This window comes from Tetrao urogallus (assembly GCF_951394365.1).
Source record: "Tetrao urogallus genome assembly, chromosome: 23".
Taxonomy (NCBI): domain Eukaryota; kingdom Metazoa; phylum Chordata; class Aves; order Galliformes; family Phasianidae; genus Tetrao; species Tetrao urogallus.
In genome coordinates, this window is record NC_136836.1 from 1,878,767 (window position 1) to 1,906,760 (window position 27,994).

Genomic DNA, 27,994 nt, shown 5'->3' on the forward strand with positions numbered 1-27,994 from the left:
AATTTATTGAAACTCATAACTCAAAAAATATAAGATGCTGTAGTGTACAATATGTTACACAAAGCACCCTCGGGTGCACATTCAAGTCAACTCCATCGCCCCAAACCCTGGTACCCCAGCACTGTTCCATACACAGTCATGCACACGTACGCTGCAGGAGGAAGCCTCCAGTACTCTGATGTGTTAAATAGCACCAAAATCAGCAGTCCATTGGAGGAAAAAAAAATAGAGGGGGGAGGAGGGAGCTAAATTAACTTGGCCAATGCTTTTGACAGATATTATACATTCATGTAATTAAACAGTCTAAACTAACCTAAACAGTGTGAACTGTGACAGCTACTGCTCTGACGTGAATTCTCCCCAATAGCAGCAGTGCAGGCAAGCTGCTCCAAGCAGAACTGCTCACATACTTCCTACGCAGAGCTCGTCTGCCTTTTTTGTCGGAAATAAATTTATAAGGGCTGTGGAAAATTTGGATCTTTCAAGAACAACTACAGGCCTTAAGTAATGGAGCTGCTTTAAGGCAAGGTCTCCGCAGCCTGTCAGCGCCTTGTCCAAGATTGCCCTCAGGTTGTCTAAAGAAGGGGCAGATGAGGGCTCTGCCAACAAGGGCTGCATTTCTGAGAGCTGCCCAGGATCGCTTTGGGGCACGACGACGCTTTTGTCACTCGCACAGCTGTTCAGCGTGGAGTCCTTCTGACCCTCTCCCTCTTTCTGCAACGCTCTGTCTATGGGCAGCTGCTCGGGGGACTCCCATTCCACCACCTCATCAAACTCGTCGTCGTCGTCGTCATCTTTTCCCTCACTTTCCTGAATGAATTTTAGAAATGAAGACTCAAACCCCATTGGTTTATATGTCTTTAAATCAAATGGTCTGGAGACTGGAGGCTTCTGAAATTTGTCTTTCGTAGCAAAAAGCACGTTTCTTTTTGCACTTGGATTGACTGCGCTTTGCTCACAGCCTTCTGGCTCTTTCTCTCTTGGCAGTTCTAATTGTAAACCGGAGAAATAAGAGCTATTTTCTCTTTCACTGTTCTCAGAAAACTCCTCGGTGTTCCCCACGCCTGACTCCCTGACGTTATGCTCTTCCAAACAGCTGCTTTTGGAGCTGTGGCTACAGTTTAAAGTGCCCGAATACACGAAGGCACCCGTACTGAAGCTCTCGCTACTCGATGGACATTGCTTCTGCTCCTCACTGCTCGCATCCTGATGCTCAGTGTTCGAAACGAGAGACTCCTCCGCTTCCTGCGGGCATTCAGGATCAGCTGATTTCTCCTCTTTCACTTCTACGTCTTTCTTATCCAAGTCTAAGGCTGGGTCAGAGCAGGCCTGCTTTTCAGTCATTGTGCCACATTTAACGCAAAGAACGAGTTTCTGAATCCTCTGCTCTATGTACATGTTGGTCATCTGATGTGTGCGCTTATAGTGCCTCAATATGCTGCTTTCCAACTTGACAACAGACAGACATCCCACAACCATGCACGGGTACTGGGTCTGGTTAGAATTCTCCTGACACATCTGCAAGGCTTCCTCTTTTGTTTTGAAACTAAGCAAATGCTTGTCTTTACTTCTGCTAATTCTTTTCGGTTTGTCTTTGACCCTCTTTCCATTCTGCTTGCTTAGGCCAAATCCGCCTCTCACACAACTTTGCCCACTTTTATTTTTGTCGTGATTATCTTGCTCCTCTTTCTGATTCCCGAAGAGATCGTCGTAATATTCGCTGTGCCGGAAATACACGTGCTGCGAATAGTGACTGTAGTTGGTGAAAATCCGATTGCAGCCGTTGAGGTCGCAATGGATTTCAAAATCTTTGTTTATTTTCTCTCCGCTGGCATGTTCTTCAATGAGGTGCTGTTTCAGCTTGCTGAAGGTACAAAACACAGCAGGACACTGGGCTTGATTGCAAGCAAACCTTGCAGATTCAGTCCCAGCAAGCAGCTTTTGGTCATCCAAGTGTTCATTGTGGAAATCACTGCAATGCTTAGCGAGGTCCTTAGAACAGAAAAAACGCTTACCACACTCTTTATGTTTGCATGCAAATATTTTTTTACATTTGACAAGTTCCCTTTTTGTTTTTGCCTTGTCTTTTTCTAAGCAAAGCTGTTCCTTATTATACTGGTGAACAGTCCTATAATGGCGAATCAAACCCTTCTGGTTGGTAAACGCGGAGTTGCAACTTTTGTGTATGCAATGAAATGGTTTGTGATACTTGTGCAGTATATAACATAAGTTTCCTTTAGCAACTGTTCTTTTACTGCCTCTCCCTTCCCTTGCTTCCAGTTCCTCCCTATGGCTGTCCAGAGTTGCTATTTTAGACGATTTTCTTGTTAGGTTTCCATCCGTCTCCTCACTGGACTCCAAATCTGTCTCAGAACTGCATTCCTCCTTTTTGGGATGACAGCGCTGCTCGGAACGGTCAATGAACTCAACCTTGGTTGGACAGACAGGTGTTGGGACAGCGCTGTTTTTGTGCACGCTGTCTGGACACAAGCTGGCATGATCAAATTTTTCATTAGAACACACCTTGTGAGCCACCTGCTCGCAGCCAATCTGATGCTTGTTTCTGTAGTGAATCCTAAGGTGTGTTTTTCTCGTAAACGATCTTTGGCAAATATGACACTTGAAAGGCGAATAGCGATGCTGGAACATGTTTAGCTGAAGAACCATTTCCTTGGAATAGTTATGCTTTTTAACATAATGCATTAAGAGAGCTTCTCTCGTCACAAATTCACACGTGCATCCCTGACATTCGCAGAAGAACGGTTTAGCTGCCAGTTGAGTAAGGTACTGGCTGGGCAAGTTTTCTTGCTGCTCTTGGAACTGAAACTTTGAGGTAGCTGCATCGACTCCTGACTCGGGGCACTTGGTGTCTCTGGATGAACAGGACTGGAAAGAGCCCAAAACACGCTTACTTCTTGAAGAACTCTGGATGTTAGAGTTTTTTAAACTGAGATGCTTTAAGCCTAACATGAGTTCCAACATGTTATCCTCAATACCTGATTCTTTAGAACTGTCATAAAAAGACGCTTCTGGAGAAGAAGGATACGTTTCTTCCTTGAAGCTGTTGTTTCCTTTAGCATTTATATTGCAGCACGAGTTTTCTGGAGAGTCGGTATTTCTGTCTGCCTTATGACCCAACTCTGCACTGATGTCTGTAGGGGACTGACTTTCTGGAGCATCACTCAACAAATCAAGAAAGTCTTTAGTTTTCACTTCCATACCTTTTTTCCCTTTGAAGTTATACGGATGAGCCCTGCGCAGGTGTTTGTGCACACTTCTGGAGTTCTTGTGTGCAGAACAGCAGCCTTCGAAGCCACAAGAAAATTTCTTTTCATCAAAGCAAACTGCTGCATTGGAACACTGCTGTTTCACATCTGCTGAATGGAAAACTCCTTCCTGGGACATGAGGAAGCTCGGAACAGTCTGACCGTGAGCCAGTGTTTCAATCAGTAAAGGAGGGACCTGGCCTTCATTCACCGCAGCAGTCCCGCTGTGGTTTCCACAATGAAGACTGCAATTACTTTCGCTGTCTAGATCTTCACTGTCAGAGAGAGCCTCTTCTTTAATCTGGGGGATTTCCTGTGATGCCGTGGGATCCAAGGATTCATTCTGACGGGAATTTTCAGATTGTTCAAGCAATTGAGACTCTTCAAGTTTCACCGTTTGCTTCACCTCCCCATTGGACACCGCAATATTGTGCACTGCAAGGTGATTCTGAAACTCGGTTTTTGAATAATAAAACTTTTTGCAACCAAAGAAGTTGCAGGTATACGAAGCATCTCTGAAGTGCTGTGCCTCATGGTGGTAAAGTTGCCCTAAGTCACTGAAAACAATGTTGCAGCCGTTCAACTCGCATTTGTAACGAAGATCGTCGTGCGTTTGTTTGTGATTAAGCAGCTCGTTAACTGACCCAAATCTGGCATAGCAGTCCATGGACACACACATGTACGGCTGAGGCCCGCAGTGCACGCGCTCGTGTTCCCGCAGGTGAAAGGACGTCATGAAGTGTCGGCGACAGAAGGCGCACTTCTCTCTCCTGTTTTTCATATCCAAGTAGTGCTTCGCGTTCTCATCGTTGTTCTGATGTTCGGCTTTCAGATGCACGCTTAAATATTTGAACTGCTTAAATACTCTGGAGCAATCCGTCCCAGGACACGGGTAGATGTCCCTGTCTTGTAGCTGGCAATTCTCCAGCTGGCTGAACGTGACGTATTCATGCGCATCACTTCCAAAGGCTTCGGGGAGCTCTGGCTGATGTGATTTCTCCTGAAGCGTCGGAGTGGGGCTGCTGGAAGCTGTTGTCTTTTGTGGTGATCTCTCTTTCTTTAGTATTATCTTCTTTTTAGGTCTGTGTGTTCTACTAGGGGGCATCTTAACGTGTTCCATTACGTGTGGTACGAAAAATTCCTTTCTCTTGAACTTTTTCGTACAGACCGGACACGTGTAAATGCCATCTTCCATATGCATCTTAGAATGATGCAGTATCCTAGCCTCTATGCACTCCCTTTTGCAAAGCACACAAAAAAATTTGTACTGAAGCCATCTCTGGTATCGTTCTGAAGAACCAATTGGTTTTTTCACCCTTGCTTTTTCTTTGTGGTAGTTTATTGGGTCTTTCCCATCGTAATATTTGTGGTCCTTTGCCTCATCACAGTCACTGAAGAAAGTTTCTAACATGTCGGTTTCGTTGATTGACATATTACAGCTCACATCATCCTCTGAATCAGAACCTGCTTTCCCTAACAGTTTAAGGCAGTGTCGCTTTAAAGTCTTCCAGTCCCAGAATTCAGGATCAAATGGCCAATATGCTTTTAAAGCTAACAGCAGCTCACAACGGAGCGAGTTTGGAACCAGTGCATTTTCTTCATCAAATTTTTGATCTGGTTGCATATAGAGCTCCTCCAACATATTAAACCCACTCAAAGTTGGCTCCAGCAAGAATTCAGTGAGCTGACAAGCTCTTCGAACTTCAAGGTCTTCTGGTAAAAGGCATGCTATTGTTTTACACACCGATGTCTTCATTTCGTCACTTCCATTCGATCTGATCTGAAGGGCTCTCACACACAAAAGAACAGACACAGCAAGCCCTGCTTCTTCTGCCTGTTAAAAAAATAATAAAAAAAAAAATCAGCCACAAATGTTTCTTTCTTTTGTCAGGTACACGCATTCCAGAGCTGTTCTCTAAAAGAGCTGTGTGACAATAGCATCCAGTAGACTTGGAATATACTTCAGGCTTCTGAGTGTTACATGTCCAAGTCCATCACCATCAGCCTACAACATTTTAAATTACTTTATGTAAGGAACATCGACTCTTTAAGAGAGGGGATCCATCTCACATTTACTGCACTGTGGAGGAGTCCACTAACTAGTTTAGATGTCAGAGCACAGAACCATAGAATATCTCAAAAGTTGGAAGGGATCAAAGGATCATCAAGTCCAACCCTGGCTCCAGGCAAGACAACTCAAAAACCAGATTATACATTACACATAGAATCATAGAATCACCAAGGTTGGAAAAGACCTAAAAGATCATCCAGTCCAAATCCACATCTCAGAGTGGTGTCCCAACACTCCTTGAGCTTCAACAGCTTGAGGCTGTGCCCGCTGCCCTGGGAGCCTGTTCCAGTGCCCACACACCCTATGGTGAGGAATCCTACCTGGCCCTCCCCTGTCACAGCTCCATGCTGTTCCCTCACGTCACATCACAGTCACCAGAGAGAAGAAATCAGTGCTGCCCCCCATTCTCATCATGAGGAAGCTGTGGGCCACAATGATGTTTCCCTTCAGCCTCCTCTGGGCTGAGGAGACTGACTTCAGCTACTCCTCATGTCTTCTCCAGATCTTTCCCCATCTTCATAGTCCTCCTTTGGGCACTCTCTAACAGTTTTATGCCTTTTTTGCACTGTGCTGTCCCAAGATCCTCACAGTACTCAAGGTGAGGCCACACAGTGCAAAGCAGGACAATCCCTTCCCTCACTCGATGGCAGTGCTGTGCCTGATGCACCCCATGGGACAGCCGGCCCTCCTGGCAGCCTGGGCATGCTGCTGGCTCATGGTCACCCTGCTGCTGACCAAGCCCCCCCAGGCCCCTTTCAGCAGGGCTGCCCTCCAGCATCTCATGTGCACGTGTAGCCAAGGCTGCCCTTCCCAGACGCAGAGCTTCTCTCCTTTGTCAAGAACTCTCTGCAAGGCCTCGCTACCCTTGAAACAGTCAACAGCTCCTGGCAATTTAGTATGAAATGTAAATTTGCTCAAAACTCCTCCTAATCTTACATCCAAGTCATTTATGAAAAGCTTGAAGAGAAGCGGCCCATAAAGGGAGCCCTGGGGAACCCCACTACAGACTGGCCACCAGCCTGACAGCACCCCATTTCCCATAACCTTTTGGGCCCAACCCATCAGCCAATGCTCATCCTTTATGTTTCTGTCTAGCTGTAAGCCGGACGTTTTGTCCAGAAGGATCCTCTGAGAAACAGTATCAAAAGCTTCGCTGAAATCCACAAAGGTAGCAACAACTGGCTTCCCTTGGTAAACTAGATAGGTGATCTTGTCATAAAAGGTAATTAAGTTAATTAAACAGAACCTTCCCCTCATGAAACAGAGCTGGCTGTGACCAATGACTGTGTTGTTTTTCAGATATTTTTCAATAACTTCTTCAGGCACTGAAGTGAGACAGGCAGGCCTGTAACTACCAGGATTATCTTTCTAGCTCTTCCTGAAAACTGGAAAAACGTTTGCCAGCTCCCAGTCAACTGGGACCTATCCAGATTCCCAAGACAGCTGAAAAATAATGGTGAGGCCTTGTGATGACATCAGCAACTCCAAGTACCATGGGAAAAATCCCATTGGGCCCAACGGACTTGTGTAAAACCAGGTGGAACAGCAAACTGTACACAAGTTCAGGGTTACATGAAACAACTCCATGGACCAACTCGGTCATAATCTCCATCCCTCATCACTGCTAGACCTTAATCATTAAAAAGTCAGATGTCTGATGTCTTCATAGCAGATCAGCAGAATTATTAAGAGAACGGTAAATTCATCTAAACAATTCCAGTTGCACCCAAAGCCTCTGGAACGAAGCACATACTTACTTCAGACTGTATGACTCTTATCAAGAAAAATAAATGCTGTAGAGTCTTGGCAATGATGCCAAATTGACGACATCTCTCCAAGAAGGAATCTAAAGAAGGATCTATTCTTCTCTGCAATTTGCTCCAGAAAAGTGTCAGCTCCCTGCAAAAATTAAAAACAGAACATAAGCCCATTGCTGATACACACGGCCTGCATGGAGTCTACACACCTCAGAGCTGATGTCACAATAATTTAAGTGTTACCAGAAAACACTGCACACCTCCATCAGCTCTCTATCTCCTAGAAATGCTGACAAGAACAGTTACTGTGCCTTACTTCCATGCGTGCATTGGATGAAAACAGTTTGCGTCCTGTTATTTAATGGGTAAAGACAAGAGGATTTATTTTGTTTAATACAGATATCTAGAGTTGAACAAATTGTTTAAACTCCCTTTATAGTCAAGAAAAAGAAAAACAACACAACCACAATCGCAGTCTTAACTTTTTAGACAGAAACTCAAACGGGGCACAATGAGTCACAATGCAGCTCTGCCGCAGGGCACGAAGCAGAGCTGCTGACATCTGCATTCCAATGACACAACTCTTCCCCGGTGCTTTAAGACTCTAAATCTCTGAGATTTACAAATATCTGAAGTTCAGGAGTGAAATGGATGGGGCTGGTCTCTTTTTTTTGTGTGCTGCAACAAAACGGGGCAACGAGGAAAAAAACTGCAACACAAAGCTCCATACAAATATGAAGAAGAACTTCTTTACTGGGAGGGCAGCAGGGTGGTGGGACACGCTGCCCAGGGAGGTGGTGGAGTTTCTTCCTCTGGAGATGTTCCAGAACCGTGGGGATGTGGCTCTGAGGGATGTGGTTTAATTGGCAGGATTGGTGGTAGTGGTAGGTTTTTTGTTTCTTTTGTCATAAGTTACATAAACAAGTATTTTAGCCTGATATATTTCTTAAGTTAAAGATGCATCCACTTCCACTACGTATTTTTGTACTTTATTAGCTTAATTCTCTCACACGAAAGTCACTGAGGGAAGAAGAATTAAAAGCAGCAGTAATATGCATTACTTACCAAGAGCAATACACGTTTGCTGTTTGAAGCTGATGAGTAAGGTATGTCGTACAAAGAATAAAGGCAGTGTTTTCTTGCCCCTCAGATTCCAGATTACATATGATGTCCAGTACTTCTTTGCAATCCACCTTTGCAATCTAAAGAAAATAAATCAGGAGCACATTTATAAGACAAATATATGCTTACTCTGCCAAAGGAAGCTGTCTCAAGCACACAAACAAAACACTGTCTCCTTTTAATAGAGTTTACATCACACATTTCAGCTACAGAACAGGGTCAAGAGTTGGTAGGAGTGAGTTCTGTTTCCTACTCAGTTTTACTTTTCTGTAGGACCCTCTTCCATTTGGGCAGTCAGCAAAATGTACCTATACACCATAAAGGCAATGCTACTACAACTCCCAACTCTGCATTTTGCAGGCATTCTTTTTTTCTTTTCTTTTTTTTTTCCTTTTTTTTCCTTTTGGCAATTAAAACCCAGGTCCAAAAAGGTCAAGAGATCTGCTGCAAAAGCCAATCTCACGCTGTCTGCCCATAAGCATGAATTCCAAACAATCATGTTCCAAAACATGACACTCAACCAGAACATTTCTATCGATGGTATTTTATAGAGGAGAGACAGTTTGCAAGGCAAGGATGACCTGAGACTTCCTTCAGCCCTTTCTTCTCAAATCAAGCTTCCACAGTGAAAGCTAAAAGGGAAAGTTAAACACTCACCTGCCTCGATGAGGAGAGTTGCAGTTACTACTGTCATCTCCAATAAATCACTGGATATTTTGGAAGTCAGTTGCAACACTCACTCTCCAGCTTCAGCTCTCAGTGTTGCACAAATATATTTGTAAAATGCTGATAAACAGCCAATAAAGAGGGACCATGATTTACTAACCTCCTTAATGGAGTCCTCATTAGGCAGCATAGAACACACACAGGTGATGTAGGCTTGGCGAAAAGATGCAACATTTGCAATATCTGGAGAATCTGCACACAGTTTTGACAAGAAAGTGGCTTGTGGGATGCAGTTGGACTTCATCAAATGTTTTATTCGCATCTGCAGAAAGGAAGGCCCTTCTCGTGTAATCAATTTATTAGCTAGGGAAAGAAAAAAGCCTTTGAGAATGCATCAATTCACAGCTGACTGAATTCACACCTCCCTGAAGCTGCCTCCCTGCACTCAGAGTTCATTACAATGCTGTGCAACGCGCCCAGCTCCCCTGCAGAACGCTATGGGTGATGGAAAGGAACAGCAACAAGTGGAGCATTTTCTCCCACACGAATTCCCAACAACTCAGGAGGGAAGGAATGCTGGGCTATAGGAAACGGGGTGGGGGTAGAAATAACACCAAAGGACAGCATTCCTTAAGGCAGCATGGAATTATGTTGTAGCAGTGCCCAAAGGGCTCTGATCAGGTGATTTTGAACAGGATTCCACCCGTTTAGTTGAGATTCAGCACCTTCAACCTTTAATTGCAGCTTTATATTCCAAAGAAGCAGAATATTTCAACCAAGTATTTTTTTTTCCACCTCAAGGTGTTAAAAACCCCCGTATTTCCACAATTTGCAAAATGAATTTCAGAGGGAAAATGTTATTTCTGAGGTAGTTTTCAAAGCCAGTCCCTGAGACACGCCAGCCTTTTGGTCCAGGTCAACCAAATACAACCAGTCACCGCAAGAGGCTGCAAGCCCCTTCAATATTAGGAATGCAACTCCTAACGATTTTTCTGTAATTAGTTAGCACTATCTATTCCGTGAAGTTCAAAACCACAAAGGAGCTGCATTAGGAGTTAAAGCCAGTTTTACACTGGATCAAAAGACATCTGACTGAAAATCTCGTACTTAGTTTGATTCTCTTCTGAGGGATGCAGCAGGCACTTGGCCTTAGCTGAAGGAATATGCTTCAGGGCAGCTATGGGATTATTTCCAGGTGATCAGGATCTACAAAAAGACAGCCTGATAGTCTCCAGATCTACACTTGATTCAAAAGACCCTTGACAATTAGAAGAAAGAAACCAGTGTGTTCTTACACTGCATATAAACAGACACAAAGGTCCAGGAACGAGCCCTGCATGATGAGACAGAGAAGCAGCGATGGAATTCCTGAAATATTCCTACATGACACATATTAGAATCAGTGCTCTGCAGCCAAACGACTTACAGAGCAAAACCTCTTTTTTTAGTAGAAAAAAATAATTCCTTTTGAAAACATTCCTATTAATGACACTTGTGTACCCACAGTGCAGATCTGGCAGCAGGGATCATCATTCAGTATGCCAGGGAGGAAGTGCTGATCACAAACAGAACTCAGCAACACATGAACACACAGTACACACGTCCTGCACAAAGCCATTGAAACCAACTCCTTTCTGACTTTAAATCCTTGTTTCCTCACCAAAGGTGCACTGAGTTACTTCTTAACAACCCCACCTCATTGCCAGCACCTCCTGCTTACCTTCCTCTGTTTCTACAGGTTGCTGGGACAGAATTTTCATAAGAACTGGATTTTTCCACACTCCTTCCCTTGTGATGTCCACCAGTATTTGGAGGTTGTTGTTCCCAAATTCCAATAAAGCATCGTGTGAATCCTAAAAAAAATATGGAAATCAATCATTAGAAGCCTTTGTCAACCATTAAAATCATGTAATTTTTAATTACATATCTTCATATCTCATTGCATTCTAACAATTTCACACCGTTCTTCAGAGCCATTACTGCTTCAGTGCTTGCACTGGGCTTTTAATAATACAGCATCCTTTCTCGTGTACATTTCCCTAATTCTGTAACAATGTTTGCCAATTTCAACGTCCTGAAACTTAACTGCCTTCTTAATTCAATAATAATAATAATAATAATAAATTCTCCAGTTGTGATTCTGCAATTTTCATGTTTCTTCATGAATGTGTGCAGCATTTCCCTCGCTTTTAAGTCTGCTGCTATTTTCTAGCTTCTGAAAAAGAAGAAATAAAGAAATTGCTATACAAAAGATGAAGGATAATTCTGCAGCAAAGCACTGAGTGCCATTTGAGAAACAGGAATTAAGACTAAATAGCTCTAAACATGAAGTACTGTGAGCCTCAAATGTTATATTTACCATTAAAGCTCGTGAGGAGCTGGTTGTTTCTCTGAGAGGCATTAAAGCACATTGGTATGAAGTTCAAATTCACACACACACACCCTAAAGGTTCATGCAGAGGAAGGGCAGCTGGTGGCATTCAGCTATCTGCTCATCTGAGGGAAGCAATGAATGAAAAGCCATCCTCAGCTATGGAAGGATCTGAGCAATGGGAGCACCTGTGAAAGAACTCTCAGAGATCCCAGCACTTGTGTTCTAGCAGGAAAATCATCTCTGAAAAACTCACAGTATCACTGAGCAGAATTTCCCCAAACACAAAGCAAACCCAATTAACTGCAGCAATTGGTGGCTGCCTGGGCAATGAAGTGCTGCTCTCATCAGTCACGCCACATCTCCAGTTGAACAGAATTTGACACGACTGCATCCTCTGGTTCTAACGAGCTGTGCTTACAATTAGCAGTATTCTTAATCACACAGTATACAGCAGCTTGGGTGGAGTAGGACCGGTAGAATCCAGCCCTCCCCTTGTCACAAGCAGGGACACACTCCTCTAGAACCCCATCCAACACCTCCAGGCATGGGGCACCCACACTAACCCTGAGCATCCTGTGCCAGGCCTCTACCATCACCACCACCAAGAATTTCTTCCAATTATCCAGTCTAAATCTCCCCTCTTTCGGTTTAAATCTGGTACCCTTTGTTCTGTCACTGTGGGCCCTTGTAAAACCTCTCTAGCTTTCTCAGGAGCCCTCGTTGGGTACTGGAAGGTTGCTTTGAGGTCTACCCAGAGCTTTCTCTTCTCCAAGCTGAAGAACTGCAGGTCTTGCCGCCTGTCTCCCTCTGTAGGGTACAGTGCTCCCCTATGAGCATCACAGCCTCCTCCAGATCCATGGCAACAGCTCCACATCCTTCCCATGCTGGGGGCTGAGAGCTGAACACAGTGGGGTATCAAAAGAGAGGAACAAAGGGGGACAACCTCCCCCCCAGCCTGCTCACCACACTGCTTTCTGTGCAGCCTGTCGGCCTTCTGGGCTGCAAGCACACACTGCTGGCTGCTCACCTTCAACTTCTTGTCCACCAAACCTCCAAGTTTTTCTCCTCAGGACTTTCCCATTAGGCATTCAGAGTAAAAGACATCTTTGCATTTCATGGTTAGCTATCCTTCAATACATTAGATATCAATGTTCAGCAGTCTCTAGTTATCAGATGTTCATTTCAGACCAACTAGTGAGATCACTTCCATTTCTAATACTGCAGCAAATCACACACCGTAAGTCTGCACAGGAAAACCTAAATTTAACTCTTGGGCGATGCACCCATCTACTGAGGAGAGCAGCTTTATTCCCAGTAAAAGATTCATGAGCAGAAAATTACATTCCTGCAGTGAGATTTCACTTCAATTGATCCACAGCTGTGAGAGTCTCAGAAGCTTCTTAAAGGGTTCCTAACAAAACCACACTGCTTCACAAGCTACTTAAGAAGCACCAAATTAAAAACACAGCAAACAGGCAACCTTCACCTCTTCCCCCTCTAATTATGCACACCTGCTCTGAGTGGACCTCAGCACACTCATAATCATGGAATGGCTTGGGCTGGAAGGGACCTCAAGGATCAAGCTCCATCCCCCTGTCTTATCTACAATGGATAAACAATTACTACTTCACCACCAAAGCCTGTGTCCAGTTTTAAGTTGATACTGGCCCATTCATCACCTGGACAGCTTTGTTTCCTAGTGAGTGATGGACTCAGAGCACGAGGCTCTTCAAGGAGGCTGTGTGTCCAGCTGACTTTGGGATGCATTATCAGTTAACAGAGAAAACGTGCAAATTTGTGAGAAAATCATCCCCAGCAAGAACTGCACGAAGACTCAATACTGAAAAAGAACAACAGAAAAATGCACGTACTACAGAACTCCCTGCAACCTTCTTCCATGCTCACATCACACACCAGCTGCGTAATTTCAGAGGACGAGCAAGAACGCTGTGCTCTGCAACTTGGTCTAACAAGAAGCATTACATCCGTGGGAGATCTTATTGTCACAGGAAGCACAAGGAAGACTAGGAACAAGCAATACATGTTTTGTGTATCCCCAATCTAGTTAGGAATGCATTCTGTGCTGCTTTATTAACTATTGAGATTTGCATAAACAATTTGCCATGCAAGTATAGCAGGGAGGTAAGCAGCTAGCCTCAAACAACAGCTTTCAGTACTGCTGCTCATTTCAGACAGAGAGCATGACTGCTGTGGGAAGGCTCCTGCTGCATACAGGAAGAAAAAAACAACAAAATAACCACAAAACAAAATCACATTGCCCTCATTTGCCAAGACCAAGGAGAAGAACCCAGGGAACTACAGGTCAGTCATCACAGTCAATGTCTCCAGCAAGAGAGTGGGACAAATTCTCCTGAAAACGACACATAAAGACATTCAGACACATAAAGAACAACAGTGGGACTGGAAATAGAAAGGACTTACTTTAGCAAGTAACACTTGATCAGCCTGAATACACTCTGCAGCAACAGACTGCAGATGACGTGAGAGCAGGCAGCATTGATCACACAGACATAGCAAGACTTTCAACAGTCTCCCATAGCATCTCCAGAACTAACTTTTCACAATATGGAAAAGGGGAGAATAATGTGGGTGGCAAAATGAGCTCAACTGTCAGGTTCAGAAGCTTTGTGATCAACCATACAAAGACTAAAGAGCAGCTGTCTCCTGCAAGCATTTTTCGAGGGTCAACGCTGGGCTGACATTTTCAACATCTTTATTCATGGGCTGAATAATGTGGAAGAAGACATTTCCTGCTGGTCTGTACCTCACACAAAACCTGGAGAACAGCAGGCATGCTGCAGAGCAGAGCTGTCGTTCAGGAGGAGCTCCAACAAGCTGTAGGAAGGAGCTGACAAGGACTTCAGCAAGTTCCACACAGGGAAACACCAAGCGTTGCACCTGGCACAGAACACCCCAAGGCACCTGCTGCAGCTCAAGAAGCATTCATACAGTGCTCTCAGAAACACGGTTTGGATTCTGGGGAGTCCTTTGTTGAGCCAGGACTCAATGATCCTTGTGGGCCTCTTCTGCCTCAGGACATGCTGTGATTTTTATGTTAAGTATCTGTGGAGGCTGGTGACCAACTGGATTGGTTCCAGCTTGGTAGAACTGGCCTTTAGGGTCTGTAAGGGAAACATCAGTCTGTCACGAGCCTTTACAGCAAACAAGGTCACCTCTGCTGAACTGCCTTAACCAGAGCATGACCAAGAGGTTGGCCAAGTGTTCATTCCCCTCCGCCTGCTATTTTTGAGGCTCTGCTGTAGTACAACACACTTGTCACAGTGGAGCAAGTCCAGCAAAGGTCTTTGGAGGGGTCTGTGCAACCACAGGAAAAGAGAGTGAAGGGGGAATACTCAGAAGCCAGATGGAGCTAAACTCCTCATTAATTGTAAGAGTCAATACAACAGTCATAATAAAGGGAAATCCTGATAGAGCATGTGCTCACTGCAGCGTTTTGGTGTTCAAATTCTTAAAGATGCTTAACATGACTAAGAATGAGAAGGAGAACCTTCAGCAACCTGATCCAAAATAGTCCTACAAGGTAAAACTGGAGCTCTCTTCTAAATCCAGCTGTGCTACGACTCTTCCACAACAGACAGCTTCAAGGGGCTGCACATGCAGTGCATTCAATCCATTTACTGCAAGTACACTTAGTGTGAGACAGTGCTTCCACCTGAGACTGCTCTGACAGAAAAACAAAAAGCAAGCCAACAGAAGGAATGCAGTTCTGTCCAAAGACAGAAATACAGTCCAGATTTCCAGCTCTGACCTCCCAGCATGCTCACTAATTGAAATTCATTATTAAAGACTAAGCAATCTCTAAAAATTACTCAAAAAGCAAACCAGCAAGACACCTGTCTGTAAGATCATCTCAAAAATCAGCTGTTGGTAGCTGTAGAAGAGCTGGTGCTAATTTACAGATTCAAAGATGTGTGATGATCACAGCAGTGATTTCTGCCCTTGAGCCTGAGATGTCACTTACAATTCAGCATTACAGTCACACCCTGAGTATTCAAGTGACTTTAAGTGCCCCTAACCAGAGCTCCAGGAGCTCTTAAGCAGTGCTAAGAACCTAAAAAAGAATGACGACACACAAAAGTTTCAAGGTGCATTCAAGCAAAACGACCTAAGCAACCATCATGCTCACACAGCTGCTCTTTCTCTCAGGTCTTCCCTTCCTGTACAGTTTGAAAACAAATTCATCAGAAAGAGTCTCAGAGGGAAGATTTTTTAGTATCTATTTTTGATTAACACAAGATCAATTCCCCACTTTATACACGGCCAGATGGCGTGCCATGGAATTTGACAGGTGAGTGACACGTAAAGTCAGCACTGCTGCCCAAAAATGCTCAGGTTGGAGCTTTAGGAGAGCTGTACATGTGATGGTACAGGAACCACAAACATCACGGGGAGATTAACAGAACTGCTACGGATGTGCTAGCAAACCTGCATCTTACCCACAAAAGTACAAGCACATTCTGACAGCTCCCACTTCTCATCTTGCTCAGCAGTGCGACACCAGGCACTTTTCAAAACATTCCTATGGGAGAGTGATCAGACTTTACATTCCCTGCTGTTAGGGATGCCAGGGCAGAGAGCCTTGGGATGAGCACTAAGGGGACAGACAGCAAAGAAGGTGCTGCCATGGATGGCACTATTGACTAACAGTTTTACTGCAAGTCCTGAGAATGCATGCCAATTCCTGCGGCATCATTTGAACAAAAGCGTGTAATTCAAGATATGCCCAGCTCTTACTGTTGAGAAATTGTGCAACATACACAAGACAAAGAAGAATCTCTTAAATTACAAGTGCTTAATGCAGCAATACTGCAAGAGACAGCTCTAGGAAGTCACTAGTTCTCAGCATGCATTGCATGTAGCAGTGTGACTCATATCTCTTCTGGGAACTATTTATCAGAGAAAGAATCTGGATGGCAGAGTTTTGAGCTCTGCACAGCTCTGTAAGACACACACACACACAAAGGACAACTCCTGGGTACACAAACTTATCTTATCTGAGGACAGGTATGTGTTACACCCAAAAAGCATTTCCCAAGTAACAAGTGCCAAAGATGACAAGCACATTATTGAGCATTGTACTACAGCAGCTGAGGTTTGCTGCCTCCTAGTGATACCTATCCCAAGCCCCTCTCTGCTACTGTGATTCATGTTCCAGATGAGCCAAAGCCACCAGTCTTAGACACTGCAAACACACATCATCTGCTGCCTCCCCTGCAGCAAGACCTAACTACAGAACAGAACTATCAACTTGGGCAAGCTGAAGTTGTACTCCTGAGAACACTGCTGTCCCTCAGCTGATGACATCCAGCCACTCAAACAACCAAGTAACAGTGTGTCCTGACAGCAGCTCTTCCCCAGCACATCTCTACTCACATCTGAGATCACATGCTAAATTGGATCAAAATATATAGCATGCTGTATGAGCTTCTTCCTAAAATAAGATATGCTACTAAACCTGAGTAAAGGCTGAATGAGGATTTTTTTAAAAAGGAAAATATATATTTAAAAATATGTAAAACTGGAAGAAAAAAAAAGAAATCCAGAGCACTTACCTGTATGGACTGATGGAATTCTAGCCACACCTCATGTGGCAATTCACTTTCAGGAATTGAAAGGAGTAGCTCAAAACAACTCCTGGAAAAGTAAGAGGCAAGTAAGCAAGCTACCTGAACAAATCCTGTCTTTATGATAGATAACATTTGTGACAGACATTACTTAACAGAGAAGTGACAGCAACGCTGAAATACATTTGACTGCATAAATAACTTAAAGGCCAACAGCAGCCCCAGATTTGGGCAGCCATCAATAGAGATGAGTGCTCCTTTTCCCCGTGCACAACCTTCCTGGGATAAGATTGCTATGAGCAAAAAGGAGTTCTGTCCAGTGCAGCTTAGGAACTTTGCACTACAGCATTTCTACTCTTCTGAAATGGAGGAGAACGTCAGACCTAATTGCTGTTCCTTCATTTAAACCACCAGGCTAATGCTAATTTTTAAGGAGAAAAAAACAACAAGGAAATGACTGCAGACATTTAGAACGCTCACTGTATCTCAGGGGAAAGTCTTGATCAACACTGACCAGTTTCTTTGGAGACGAAGCATTAAGGCTATTGCCTACGCTGTTCACAAATGGGTTATCTAAGCTTACACTGAGCACACAGACAACAAAAACCACAAGTGCTGCCCAGAACAACATCACCAAGTCAAACTGAAGGCATCAGCCACAACGCAGCATCTGGAGAAACCACAGGGCTGACGTACAGCAGGAAAGTTCCCACACTTCACCTCAACATTAAGAAAGAAAATCAGTCCAGGGCTCCCATACAAGAACCACACCGAATTGCTGCTCTAAGTTAGACCTACATTGTTCAACAGTTCTAATTCATGCTAATTATTGCTAAAAACCTCCACTCCCAAATATTAATTAGAAGACATGACTGGACAACACACTGCTCCCAGAGACAGAAGAGCTAAGTGTGGGGAAGGGGAAAAGACAGAGATGGCCATCAAGCAAATGTGAGTTTGGGTACACCCAGCTTTGCTGTCAATGTGCTTTTCAAGATGCACACTTCATTTTCTTTTGTTAAAGACTCAACTGTCCTATCTACTTCCACTAATTTAATTTGGGGAAAAAGCTTGCTGTAAAAATATTCTTTCATGTATGTACTAGTTATAGGAAGATAGCAGGCTTAAACTACAAGGCAAAATGAGGTTTCACAGAGCTTTTCCTGCAGTTAAGCACTTGGATGCTACCCGACCTATGGAGAGATTTTTAGACATGATTCCCAAAGCATTATGTGAATACAGACTGAGATATCAGCCTGTGAAAATAAAAGGGCTGAGTTTATACCTAGAAAAATATCATCTGCTGTAGTAACTCAGGACTGAGTTGAGCCAAGAAATCTCTGAGCCCTGCAGTCTCCTCCTGGAGCCATTTCTGAAGCGTGAAGCACACAACCACCTAACAGCTTACAGCACAGCCACAAAAGCCAACCAGAGATTTGTTGGGTTTCTTTTTTTTGCCAAGAAAAACAAGTCATTGTCTTTAATTTTTTGTTAGAAGTTACTCATGTACAGCTGCACAAAGACTCTCTGTCCTCCCTTAGAAGCAAGAGGGAGGAACGGCCGTTCAGAGCAACCCTGGATGAGAACACAAAACAAAGAAGATGCCATTCTCCCCAAAGGGAAAGTCAACTGCTACTGAGCAGAACAGCTTTGGCTTCAGCTCAGAACGCTGCTGGTTCTTCCTAACATCACTCTGTACAATTCAAAGGCACAATTTCATGGTGTAACTCTACTGAAAGCTGTTCAACCTTCCCACTCCTTTGTTCTGTTAAAGAACAAGGCCTTGGGGTTTCTCCTTCATTTCATGCTTTCTACCCATAACGTACTCCCTGATTTCATGTTTTTTATTCTGCAGAGCAGCTCTGAGTCAAATAAACCCAACGCTTCATATCTGCAACAATTATTACACTACTGCTTTTATAGGCAGCAATTTAATTGTGTTAAAAGACCAACAGGAATAATCCACCTGCAGCCAGAAGTTACTCTGCATTTGCTCTGAGTTGAATTAACCCTTAAGGACAGCCAGCAGAGTGGTACAGCTGAGTTAGTGAATTAAATTACAGCAGCTTATTAGACAGAATAATGCTATGTTAGACATGTAAAGACACTGAACTACCACACCTGCCTCCTCACAGAGGTGCTATGAAAAGCAAGGGCTCTCCTCCTGGAAGCAATACACATCAGACTCGCTGCTCTAACCACAGTTCTTTCTACTTAGACATTCAGGTCTCCTTTCTTCCACTGGTTGAAAAAGAACATAAAACACCTTGCTGAAGATGTGGAAATGCTGATGTCCCTTTCGAATGACTGCCTTAGCAGCTGGGGCTGGGTTGGGCAGATACTCCTCCCAGCCTCTATGATCCTGTGCTTTGCTGCTGTGGAAATGAGCATCCCGAATTCTATTTGATCCAAGGGCCACAACAAAGACCATTCCTTTTCCCTCACACTCACTCGCCCACCCTGCACACCACAACCACTCCAAGCTTTCCTTCTATTTTCTAACGTTAAGCAGTGGACCAGAACATCCCCACACTGCACCAGCATCAATTTTCAGGGGATGAGGGGAGTGTGACAGCAGCGTTTGTGTCTGTGGCAGCTCCCATCAGAACAGCACACTTCCATATCCCAAACCAAGTAATATTCTTCCTCCCTCACAGAACTTAACTTCAACCTCTAACTCCCTGCCTCAGCTCCTCTCTCCTTCCCATTTAAACTTATATAAAGATACGATGGGAGAGCTCAGAGTGAGGAAAAGAGCACACCTAAAACCCGTGACACAGAACCACCCGTGACCTCACGCGTCACCTCTTTCATTCCTCAGATTCCTCTCAACTGCAACCATAACAAGAACACGATGATTCTACCACACCAGCCACAAAGTGAGCCAAGTGCACAAGCTGCACCCTGAAAGATGAAAGAAGCTGTACTCCAGGCATCACTGACCCCACGTACAAAGACAGAAGGCAAACCTAAAGCTAAATGAGTAGGAACCAGCGGAATAGTGATTAGAAAAAAGGATGGGAACATGATAAGAGAGTGAAAACTGCCGAGGTGTTTTGCAAAGAGATGTGCTGGGCACCAGCTGAGGCAGCTGCCTGGCCTGCAGCCCCACACCATCACAGCAGCAGCTACAAGCAATGTGACAAGAACTCATCCTAATAAAAAATGGATCTCTGTAAGATCAGCAGACTGCAGCCAAACAGATGGAAAAACAGGAAAAGCTGTCGCAGGAAATATGGAGAATAAAGCAGCTAATTTCAAATAGTCTGCTTTGGCAGTCGGTGAAAATACCAACACTCCATTCTCATTAGAGGTATTGATAATGAAATGCTTTCTTTGTTGCCACTAAAATACACAACTAAATCTCGTGATTTGTATGAAGCAGTAAAAAAAAATTACATTAAAGCCATTTTATTTAACCTTTGTCAGCAGATCTGGTAGAGCTACTGAAGCTGATGGAGTTCAAGGAGCATCTGGACAAGGCTCTCAGATACAGGGGTTGAGTTTTGGGTGGTCTGGATAGAGTTGGACTCAACGACCTTTGTGGGCCCTTCCAACTTCTGACCTTCTATGGTGCCCCAATGGTGGTTGGTAAAACAGTGGGACTTACAAAATTAATAGAAGAGGATGCAATTGCCACGGCAACTCACATCTGGTTAAATATCAGCAGGTCTTACATCAAGAAAATTTATCTGCAAAAGCTTAAAAAAGGATAATGCCATGCAAATCATCCTCTAAGCTGTGAATGTCATCAATCCAAGGGACTGAATCATCGCCAGCTCCTGGAGTTCCTTAGAAGTGCAGATGCTGGTTATGGGCCGTTCCTCCTTTTGCTGAAGGAAGGTGGCTAACTTGGGGTAAAATGTTACATTTCACAGTTTGTGGAATGAAATCAAGGCATTTATGGAATCCAAGGGAAATTCTGTGCCAGAACTTGAAGATTAAAAATGGCAGCTGGATTTAACATTTTGGGTGGGTTTGACCACTCCTTAAATGAGTGAAACGTGTCTTTGAGGTCAAAAATCAACTCATCAGTGTTATGCTTCAAACCAAACTGAATTATGGCAAGCTCAAGTTATAGCAAATGATTTCATGCATTTTAATGCGTTGGCAAAACAGTCCTGTGAGCAGAGGAAAACAGGCAGCCCTACTTTCCATTCTGATAACGGAATTTGAAAATAGTTTTCAAAATTGCTGAGAAAGACATCAATTTCTTGTATATTTTTGACTCCAGTTTCAGTCAACATAAAAATATGAGCTGCCAGTCTTCAAGAGGAATGTGTAGAGTTGCAAATCAACTCAAAAGCCTGGCCTTGTCTCTTACCATAGGAAGATACCCCTCACTTCTCAGTCACACCTTATTCATGCCATCACCTTTTGGCAGTGCATCCATTTGTCAACAACTCTGCTTTCATGGATGAAGCACAGGAAAACTAAAACTTCATCAGACATCTCTGACAACCCTCTGAGAGCTCCAGCCACTGCCATCAACCAGGCACGGATGCTTGGTTTCACAGCTACAAGGTCACACATCCCACTAGTTTTGTTGTGTTGTTGCTGCTCTTATTTCCTAATATATTTTTTATTAAAACAAGTTACTTTTGGCAACATTGGGATATATTATATATGAGGCCCAAGACAATTCCTCTTCACTCAGTGCAGCCCAAGAAACCACAAAGCCATGAGCTGAATGATTTACAGTGTAAGCTTTCAGTTTCCATGTTAGCATCTTAAATTAAACAAACAAGGAGAGGACTGTAAGGTAATTCAGGTGGGAAGGAATCTGATTTTATGTTTTTTTCTCTCCTAGGCAGAAGTAGAAAAAAAAATAAACTACTGCTAGTTCATATTTTCTCTTAACTCCAAATATTAAAAAAAAAAAAAAGCATCATAAGGAGATATCTGGTTCTGACTGATATTTCAAGTCCATCCATTACAAAACGTGTTCTCAAAAACAACACTTGACTTCAGATCACTACTGGCAGAGAAAGCAGAGAAAAGTCAGCCCACTGAGAAACCAAACTACTCATATTTTACACAGAGCTTCATAGCTAAAGTTCAGAAACTTCACCCTTCTGCCTTGAACAAAACCTCACCAGCAGTGCTGTTACCCTTCTGGGGTTAAGGTTGCTAACCGATGGCTTTGAAAGCCCTTACACTGCGGTTTTCGCAATCACAAACAGCACCCCTGCACTTGAAAGTGTCTGTGAGGAAGTAAGAGAAATTCCAATTTTGCATCCACCAGTAAAAACAGGAACAAAAAGGAGAATTGCTTTACAAGAATCGATCTGCTTTAAATCATCCGAGTGCCTACAGACCCTGGTCAGAGAGCTCAGGTTAAGTCACACGTGGCTTATATACACACAAAACTTCGTCTGTAACCAACACAAACAGCTTCTTGTTTTCAGAAGGGGATCTCCTCACAACTTCCTTGCACTACAAGCAGAAGGACACACAAAGGCAGCAATTGCACCAAGACCGATGCAGGTTTCTTCAGCTATGCATGAAAGCCTAGCATTAAAGCTTGCATTCAAAGAGAACTCAGCTTTTTCTACTAAAGAAATAATTTTTAGAACCTTTATGAAGGAACAGAGTCTTCTTAATACCTTTACACCTACCCAGGTACAGAGGAACTAGATAATACATCTTAAACACGGCTGTCAAGTATTACACTGCATTTCAACAACTCGCCCGTTCATTTGTAAAGTATTGTTTCTGCCTTTCTTTAAATGTATTTTAAAACACAGGTGTACCAACTTAACACTTACAGCACCAGCCTGCCCAGCACCAAGAGAACATCCTCACATTCCGTGGTCAAGTAAGGCCGTGCGTTGGCAAAGCTTTGGATGGAGATCCGATATACTTCCAAAAAAGGTAAAATATGTTCTGATGCACCCCGACTGCCAGCGTAGTGAAGAAGTGTCTGAAAGAAAATGGGTTTTTGTTAGAAGGTCTCATAGTACACTTTTCTGTAAGGAACAAACGTCATTGTGTAATATCCAGTAGAGATGATGGGTGAATTCTGAAAGTGAATTCCTATTCTAAAGGAGAGCTTCTTCTGTGCAAGTGTCACACAGGCAGATCCACACATGTAGCAGTGGATCACAGCAGCACCAAGGTTGGAAGAGACTCCAAGATCATCCAATCCAACCTAGAATCATAGAATGGCTGGGCTGAAAAGGCCCACAGTGCTCATCCAGCTCCAACCCCCTGCTGTGTGCAGGGTTGTCAACCAGCAGCCCAGGCTGCCCAGAGCCACATCCAGCCTGGCCTTGAATGCCTGCAGGGATGGGGATCCACAGCCTCCTGAGCAACCTGTTCCAGTGTTTCACCACCCTCTGGGTGAAAAACTTCCCCCTAATATCCAACCTAAACCTCCCCTGTCTCAGTTTAAGACCACCTCCCACCAATACTTTCCACTAAACCACATCCCTCAGTAAAACATCCCAACACTGAGATTAAGAACATCTATCAAGCTGTACTGTATTAAAGACACACATACATCAATGCAACAAACATGAGGCCATCAGTAGAACACTACAGAACTACAGAACCCAGATCATACCATTCTGTACCCATGTTCCAAACACAGGCACAGTACTGAAGAAGCCACCTAAAATCCAGCCTGCTTTAAGAAAAATAGTACAGTTTTGACAGTAGCATTTCCTCAGCTTCTTAGACCTCTGATCAGCGGTGTGTTGTTTTCCTACCAACCACTGCATAACACAGAGCAGGCAAGGTGCTGAGCTAAGGACAGTGCAGTCCTGCTTCCAGGCAGCACCTCCTCTCTGAAGGCAGGCACCCTGCAGCTGCTGTTCTCACCAACTACAACCTCCTCCAGTCCAAACCAAGTACCAACATTAAGGTCAGCTCCAAAGAAAAAAAAGGCAACGATGCTGAGCTTTGGGCAATCCTCAGGGCCAAGACTGTATGGGAAGAGTTTAGTTGTCACAAGGGTTTGGACAAGTCCTATCACTTCAGGCTGTGCCTCTGACACCTCGAAATAACGTGTGATTACATCAGACTGTGACAGGACATTGCTGACCAGGCACAATGGTGAGCCTGCTAAAATACATGCAGTCATTACAGTGGTCAGAAACTTCTAAAGTGTCCAACATAGCAAGAAATAAGCAGCTAGTTCCATGCTGTTCTGTGCACTGCCCAATGCTGTGTCAGTGATCTAAGCCATACCTTGACAGTCCCAGGGTCAAAGAATGCAGACATCCACTCCACCAGCACACCCACACGTATGTTTAACAATGAAATCTATGGAAATACTAAAACTAAGACTGTTCTGCAGGCTATTCTCCCAGAACTCAGTAATACAACCCCTGTGTGAATTCAACCATAAAATAACCCAAACCACAATGTTAACACTTTTAAAGAGGCTGGAAGTTTACAGAAACCATCCTTTAAAACCACACAAAGCTCATTAACAAAAGCAATGAGTTACTAATGGTTGTTTACTGATGTAAGTGCCTCTCTAAGAAACTAGTGGAGGATTTAATAAACAAAATAAGGCATTAGAAGAATTACGAAGGCTGTCAAGCCGTAATTCCTTGAGCTACTCACAAGACTGATGACTATCATGAAATCAACTATTCAGAAACCCTGCTAGGAGTCTATCATTATAGAAATAAAATATACTGATCACTGTACCTGACTAAAACTACATCCATTAATGGCAGCTTACCCAATTTAGTACTTGCTTATGACACGTGGAGCTGTGGGGGTCCCTGCTCACTGCTGGCAGTTGGACTGGATGGCCTTTAAAGATCCTCTCCAACCCAAACAATTCAGTGACTATGATTCTATGGCAGAACAAGGCTGTAAAACGTTCTACAATGTTTCCCAAAAGTATATACGTTTGCTAGAAAACACTACACCCTTCCCCTTAGTGCTGTCTTACCACTGAGGTCATCTACAGTCAGCAATTCTTTGAGCAGCCAATGAGCTGGAACTTCTCCTGGAGCAGATAGACACTGAAATCATCACTACATCCCCTTTCCTTTGACTACAGCCACAGACGTAACCAGAGTGGGATGCAGACAACAGAGGCCACAAGCATCCACCTACAGCACAACCCACAGACTGACGCAGCTCCTCAGTTCTGCACTGATTCCCAAGCAGGTATTGCAGCACTGCAGGGCACAGGTGCACTTCTCACAAAGCTGTTCTTACACCAGCTTTGAGTTTAACATAAATACAAAGACATCTCCTCTTTAACAGACCTGATCACAGCTGCAAGTCCTCCAACAGTTTCACCCACCCAACTGGTGCTGAGGATCAGCAGATGAGGTTCTTTGAGGTGCTGCACGCTCTGCCTCATTGACACTGCTTCATATTTACAACACAGCAACCTCATGTACGCACAACCTGACCCTACCAGTTGGTGTCTGTGTATATAGACTTAGCCCAACAGACTTGTTCCTCATAATGTGAACGTGCAGTGCATCACAACAGTGCAGAGCCAACCCACTATTTAGTGCCGAGACACTTAGCTGTGTCATCCTGAACACTCATCTTCCTCTCCTGCCCAAGAGGTAGGTGACCAAGAAGGCAGCATCATCAGACACTGCTCCCAGAAGGAGCTGCAGGAAAGCAGCACAAGTTTCTGTGTTGCCAACGCTGCTTCTCTGTGCACAGAGCAGTCTGGATACTATTTGGTTCACCATCTGTTGTGCCCTGACGGCATCAGTTGCTCCCACAGTGCCAGATGTACCCACAGGATGGCAAATCCTGAAGTATTTTAATGGCCCCCACCACAACTACACCTCCAGACCCTACTTAAACACAACTGAAGTGAGTTTCTCTCTAGGCAAGACCTGCTGCAGTTCAATGAGCAGATGACAAGATATCAGTGGTGGCCTCCAAGATGTTAAGTACCTCAATTCAACTTTCTATTAAGTTTAACTTAGAAGCAGACATTCAGTTCTTGAGAAGTTTTATCACTAGAGCTCTGTGCCACATCCACAAACATCCCCAGTTGGAAGGGGAAACAGCGATGTAAAATCATACCCTCCCATAGCATAGTTTGACAGCACAACATCACAAACTCACACCCCACTGACATGGCTGGATGTCAGCCCAACAACTGCACGCCTGGATCTCTAAGAGAACAATCATGGCAATCAGAACTGTCCAAAACTGATGACAGCACTGGATAAGTTTATTCTGGGCAACCAAATGAATACAAGTGTTGGTCATCTTGACAGTATCTGCCAAACATCTGCCAAATCCTTGTTCCAACGCTTGGCTGCAATAAACAGCACTGCAGGTCATTTTTGTAAAGCCTGAAACAAGGCAGAAGTAACACATTTTACAGAGATTTCCATGTAAACCCATGGTCATCTCAGTGCACACGTAACTTGGGAGATAACTGCAGTATGTGTGAGCTGCACTCTGAAGTTTGCAAAGCACAAATACCAGAACCTAACAAACCTTTCCAGCACTGAGCACCCTCACTAAGTTCACAGACAGCATCAAGTTGGGGGAAGCATCGATCTGCCTGAGGGTAGGAAGGTGCAATGGAGGGAGCTAGGCAGGCTGGTTGCTGGGCTGAGGCAGATGGGATGAGCTTCAGTGAGACAGAGTGCTGAGTGCTGCACTTTGGTCACAACAGCCCCATGTAATGCTGTGGGCTTGGGGCACAGCAGCCAAGAGCTGTGAAGAGAAGGACCTGGGGCTGATGGTGACACTTGGCTGGATGCGAGCCAGCAGGGTGCCCAGGTGGCCAAGAAACCCCATGGCATCCTGGCTGCAGTGCTGTGCTCAGCCTTGAGCCTCTCACTGTGAGAAAGACACAGAAGGTCTGGAGTGTGTGCAGAGAAGGGAACAGAGCTGCGAGGGATCTGAAGCACAGTGCTGGGGAGCGGCTGAGGGAATGGGATGGGTCCACCTGAAGAAGAGGAGCTCAGGAAAGACCTCACTGTTCTCTACAACTGCCTAAAAAGAGGTCGTGGGGAGGTGGGAGTCGGCCTCTGCTTTTGTGATAGGATGAGAGGTGATGCCCTCAAGTTGCACCAGGGGAGGGTCAGGTTGGGTATTAGAAAGATCATCTTAGAATCAGCAGTGATGCAGTGGCAGAGGCTGCACAGAGAGTGGTGGAGTCACCATCCCCAGTCATCCCCACTCCAGGTGCTCCAGAACCATGGGAAGGTGGCATTGAGGGCCACGGTCCATCAGCAATACTGTGGTGGGCAGATGGTTGGACTGAATAATCTCAGAGGTCTTTTCCAACCTTATTGATTCTCCGATTTCCCCAAAAGAACAGCATGGCCAAGCACACAGCCTACAGGTGTAAATCAACCTTGTGAGGACTAACACCACATTTCAGACACCCGTGAGGCTGCTGGCCACAGTCAGCAGCTGGTGTTGCCCTTCCATTCAGAAAGGAAGGCGGGTGGGAGCACTGGCTGGCAGGTTGGGTTTTAAGCACAGAACGCTTTCGGATTGGAGAGGAAAAGCACCCAAACCCAACAACAACAGATGATGTAACCGCACAGCTCTCACTAACAGATGCCGTTCAGGAAGCAATAACTCATTAACCGCACAGATTAATGTATCACAAATATGTCACGTTCACCCATAACACTTAATCAAGCTCAAGAACTTAATGATTTAATTCAAAAAACGTTCATCACCGGCATTAAACCACCGCTCACACCGAGCACTGACCCGGACGCAGCACAACGGGCGGCCGGCCGGCCGGACTCCCACACGGCGCCGTTTCCAACCGCGATGAACGCAGAACGTCCCGTCCGTCCCCCCCCCAACCCCCCGATGCCCCGCGCGGCCCAAAGGCGCAGCGCTCCGCCTCACCGCACCGGCGGCCCCGCACCGCGACGCCTCGACAGCTCCCCCCCCGCCGCACTCCGCCAACTCCCGCCGCACTGAAGTCTCGCAACGACCTCACCGCGCTGAGAGGCCCCTCGCCGCGGCCCGTACCTGGCAGAAGCCGCGGCAGTAGGCCCGGGACGACGCCTCCGACACTTCCTGCTCGCACAGTTCCGTCTGCAGCTGCCACAGCCGGCCCCGCAGCGCCGCCACCAGCCGCGCCATCTCGGCCCGCGGAGCCGCCTCGGCCTCAGCGTCCGCCATCTGCGCTCGGCCCCGCCGCGCGTAGGCACGGG

At 44.8% G+C, this 27,994-nt stretch overlaps 1 protein-coding gene across 1 annotated transcript; it reads right to left on the bottom strand.

Annotated features, from left to right (window-relative positions):
- Positions 1-402: 402 nt before the first annotated feature.
- On the bottom strand, positions 403-27,983 carry RLF (RLF zinc finger; the record flags this gene model as incomplete). The annotated part of the gene is made up of 8 exons (XM_079546223.1): positions 27,810-27,983; positions 22,631-22,785; positions 16,851-16,932; positions 10,603-10,735; positions 9,043-9,245; positions 8,160-8,296; positions 7,095-7,236; positions 403-5,100 (listed from the first exon to the last, which is right to left on the bottom strand). The coding sequence occupies exons 1-8, from the start codon at positions 27,960-27,962 to the stop codon at positions 403-405; spliced, it is 5,703 nt and encodes a 1,900-aa protein (XP_079402349.1). The 5' UTR covers positions 27,963-27,983.
- Positions 27,984-27,994: the final 11 nt, after the last annotated feature.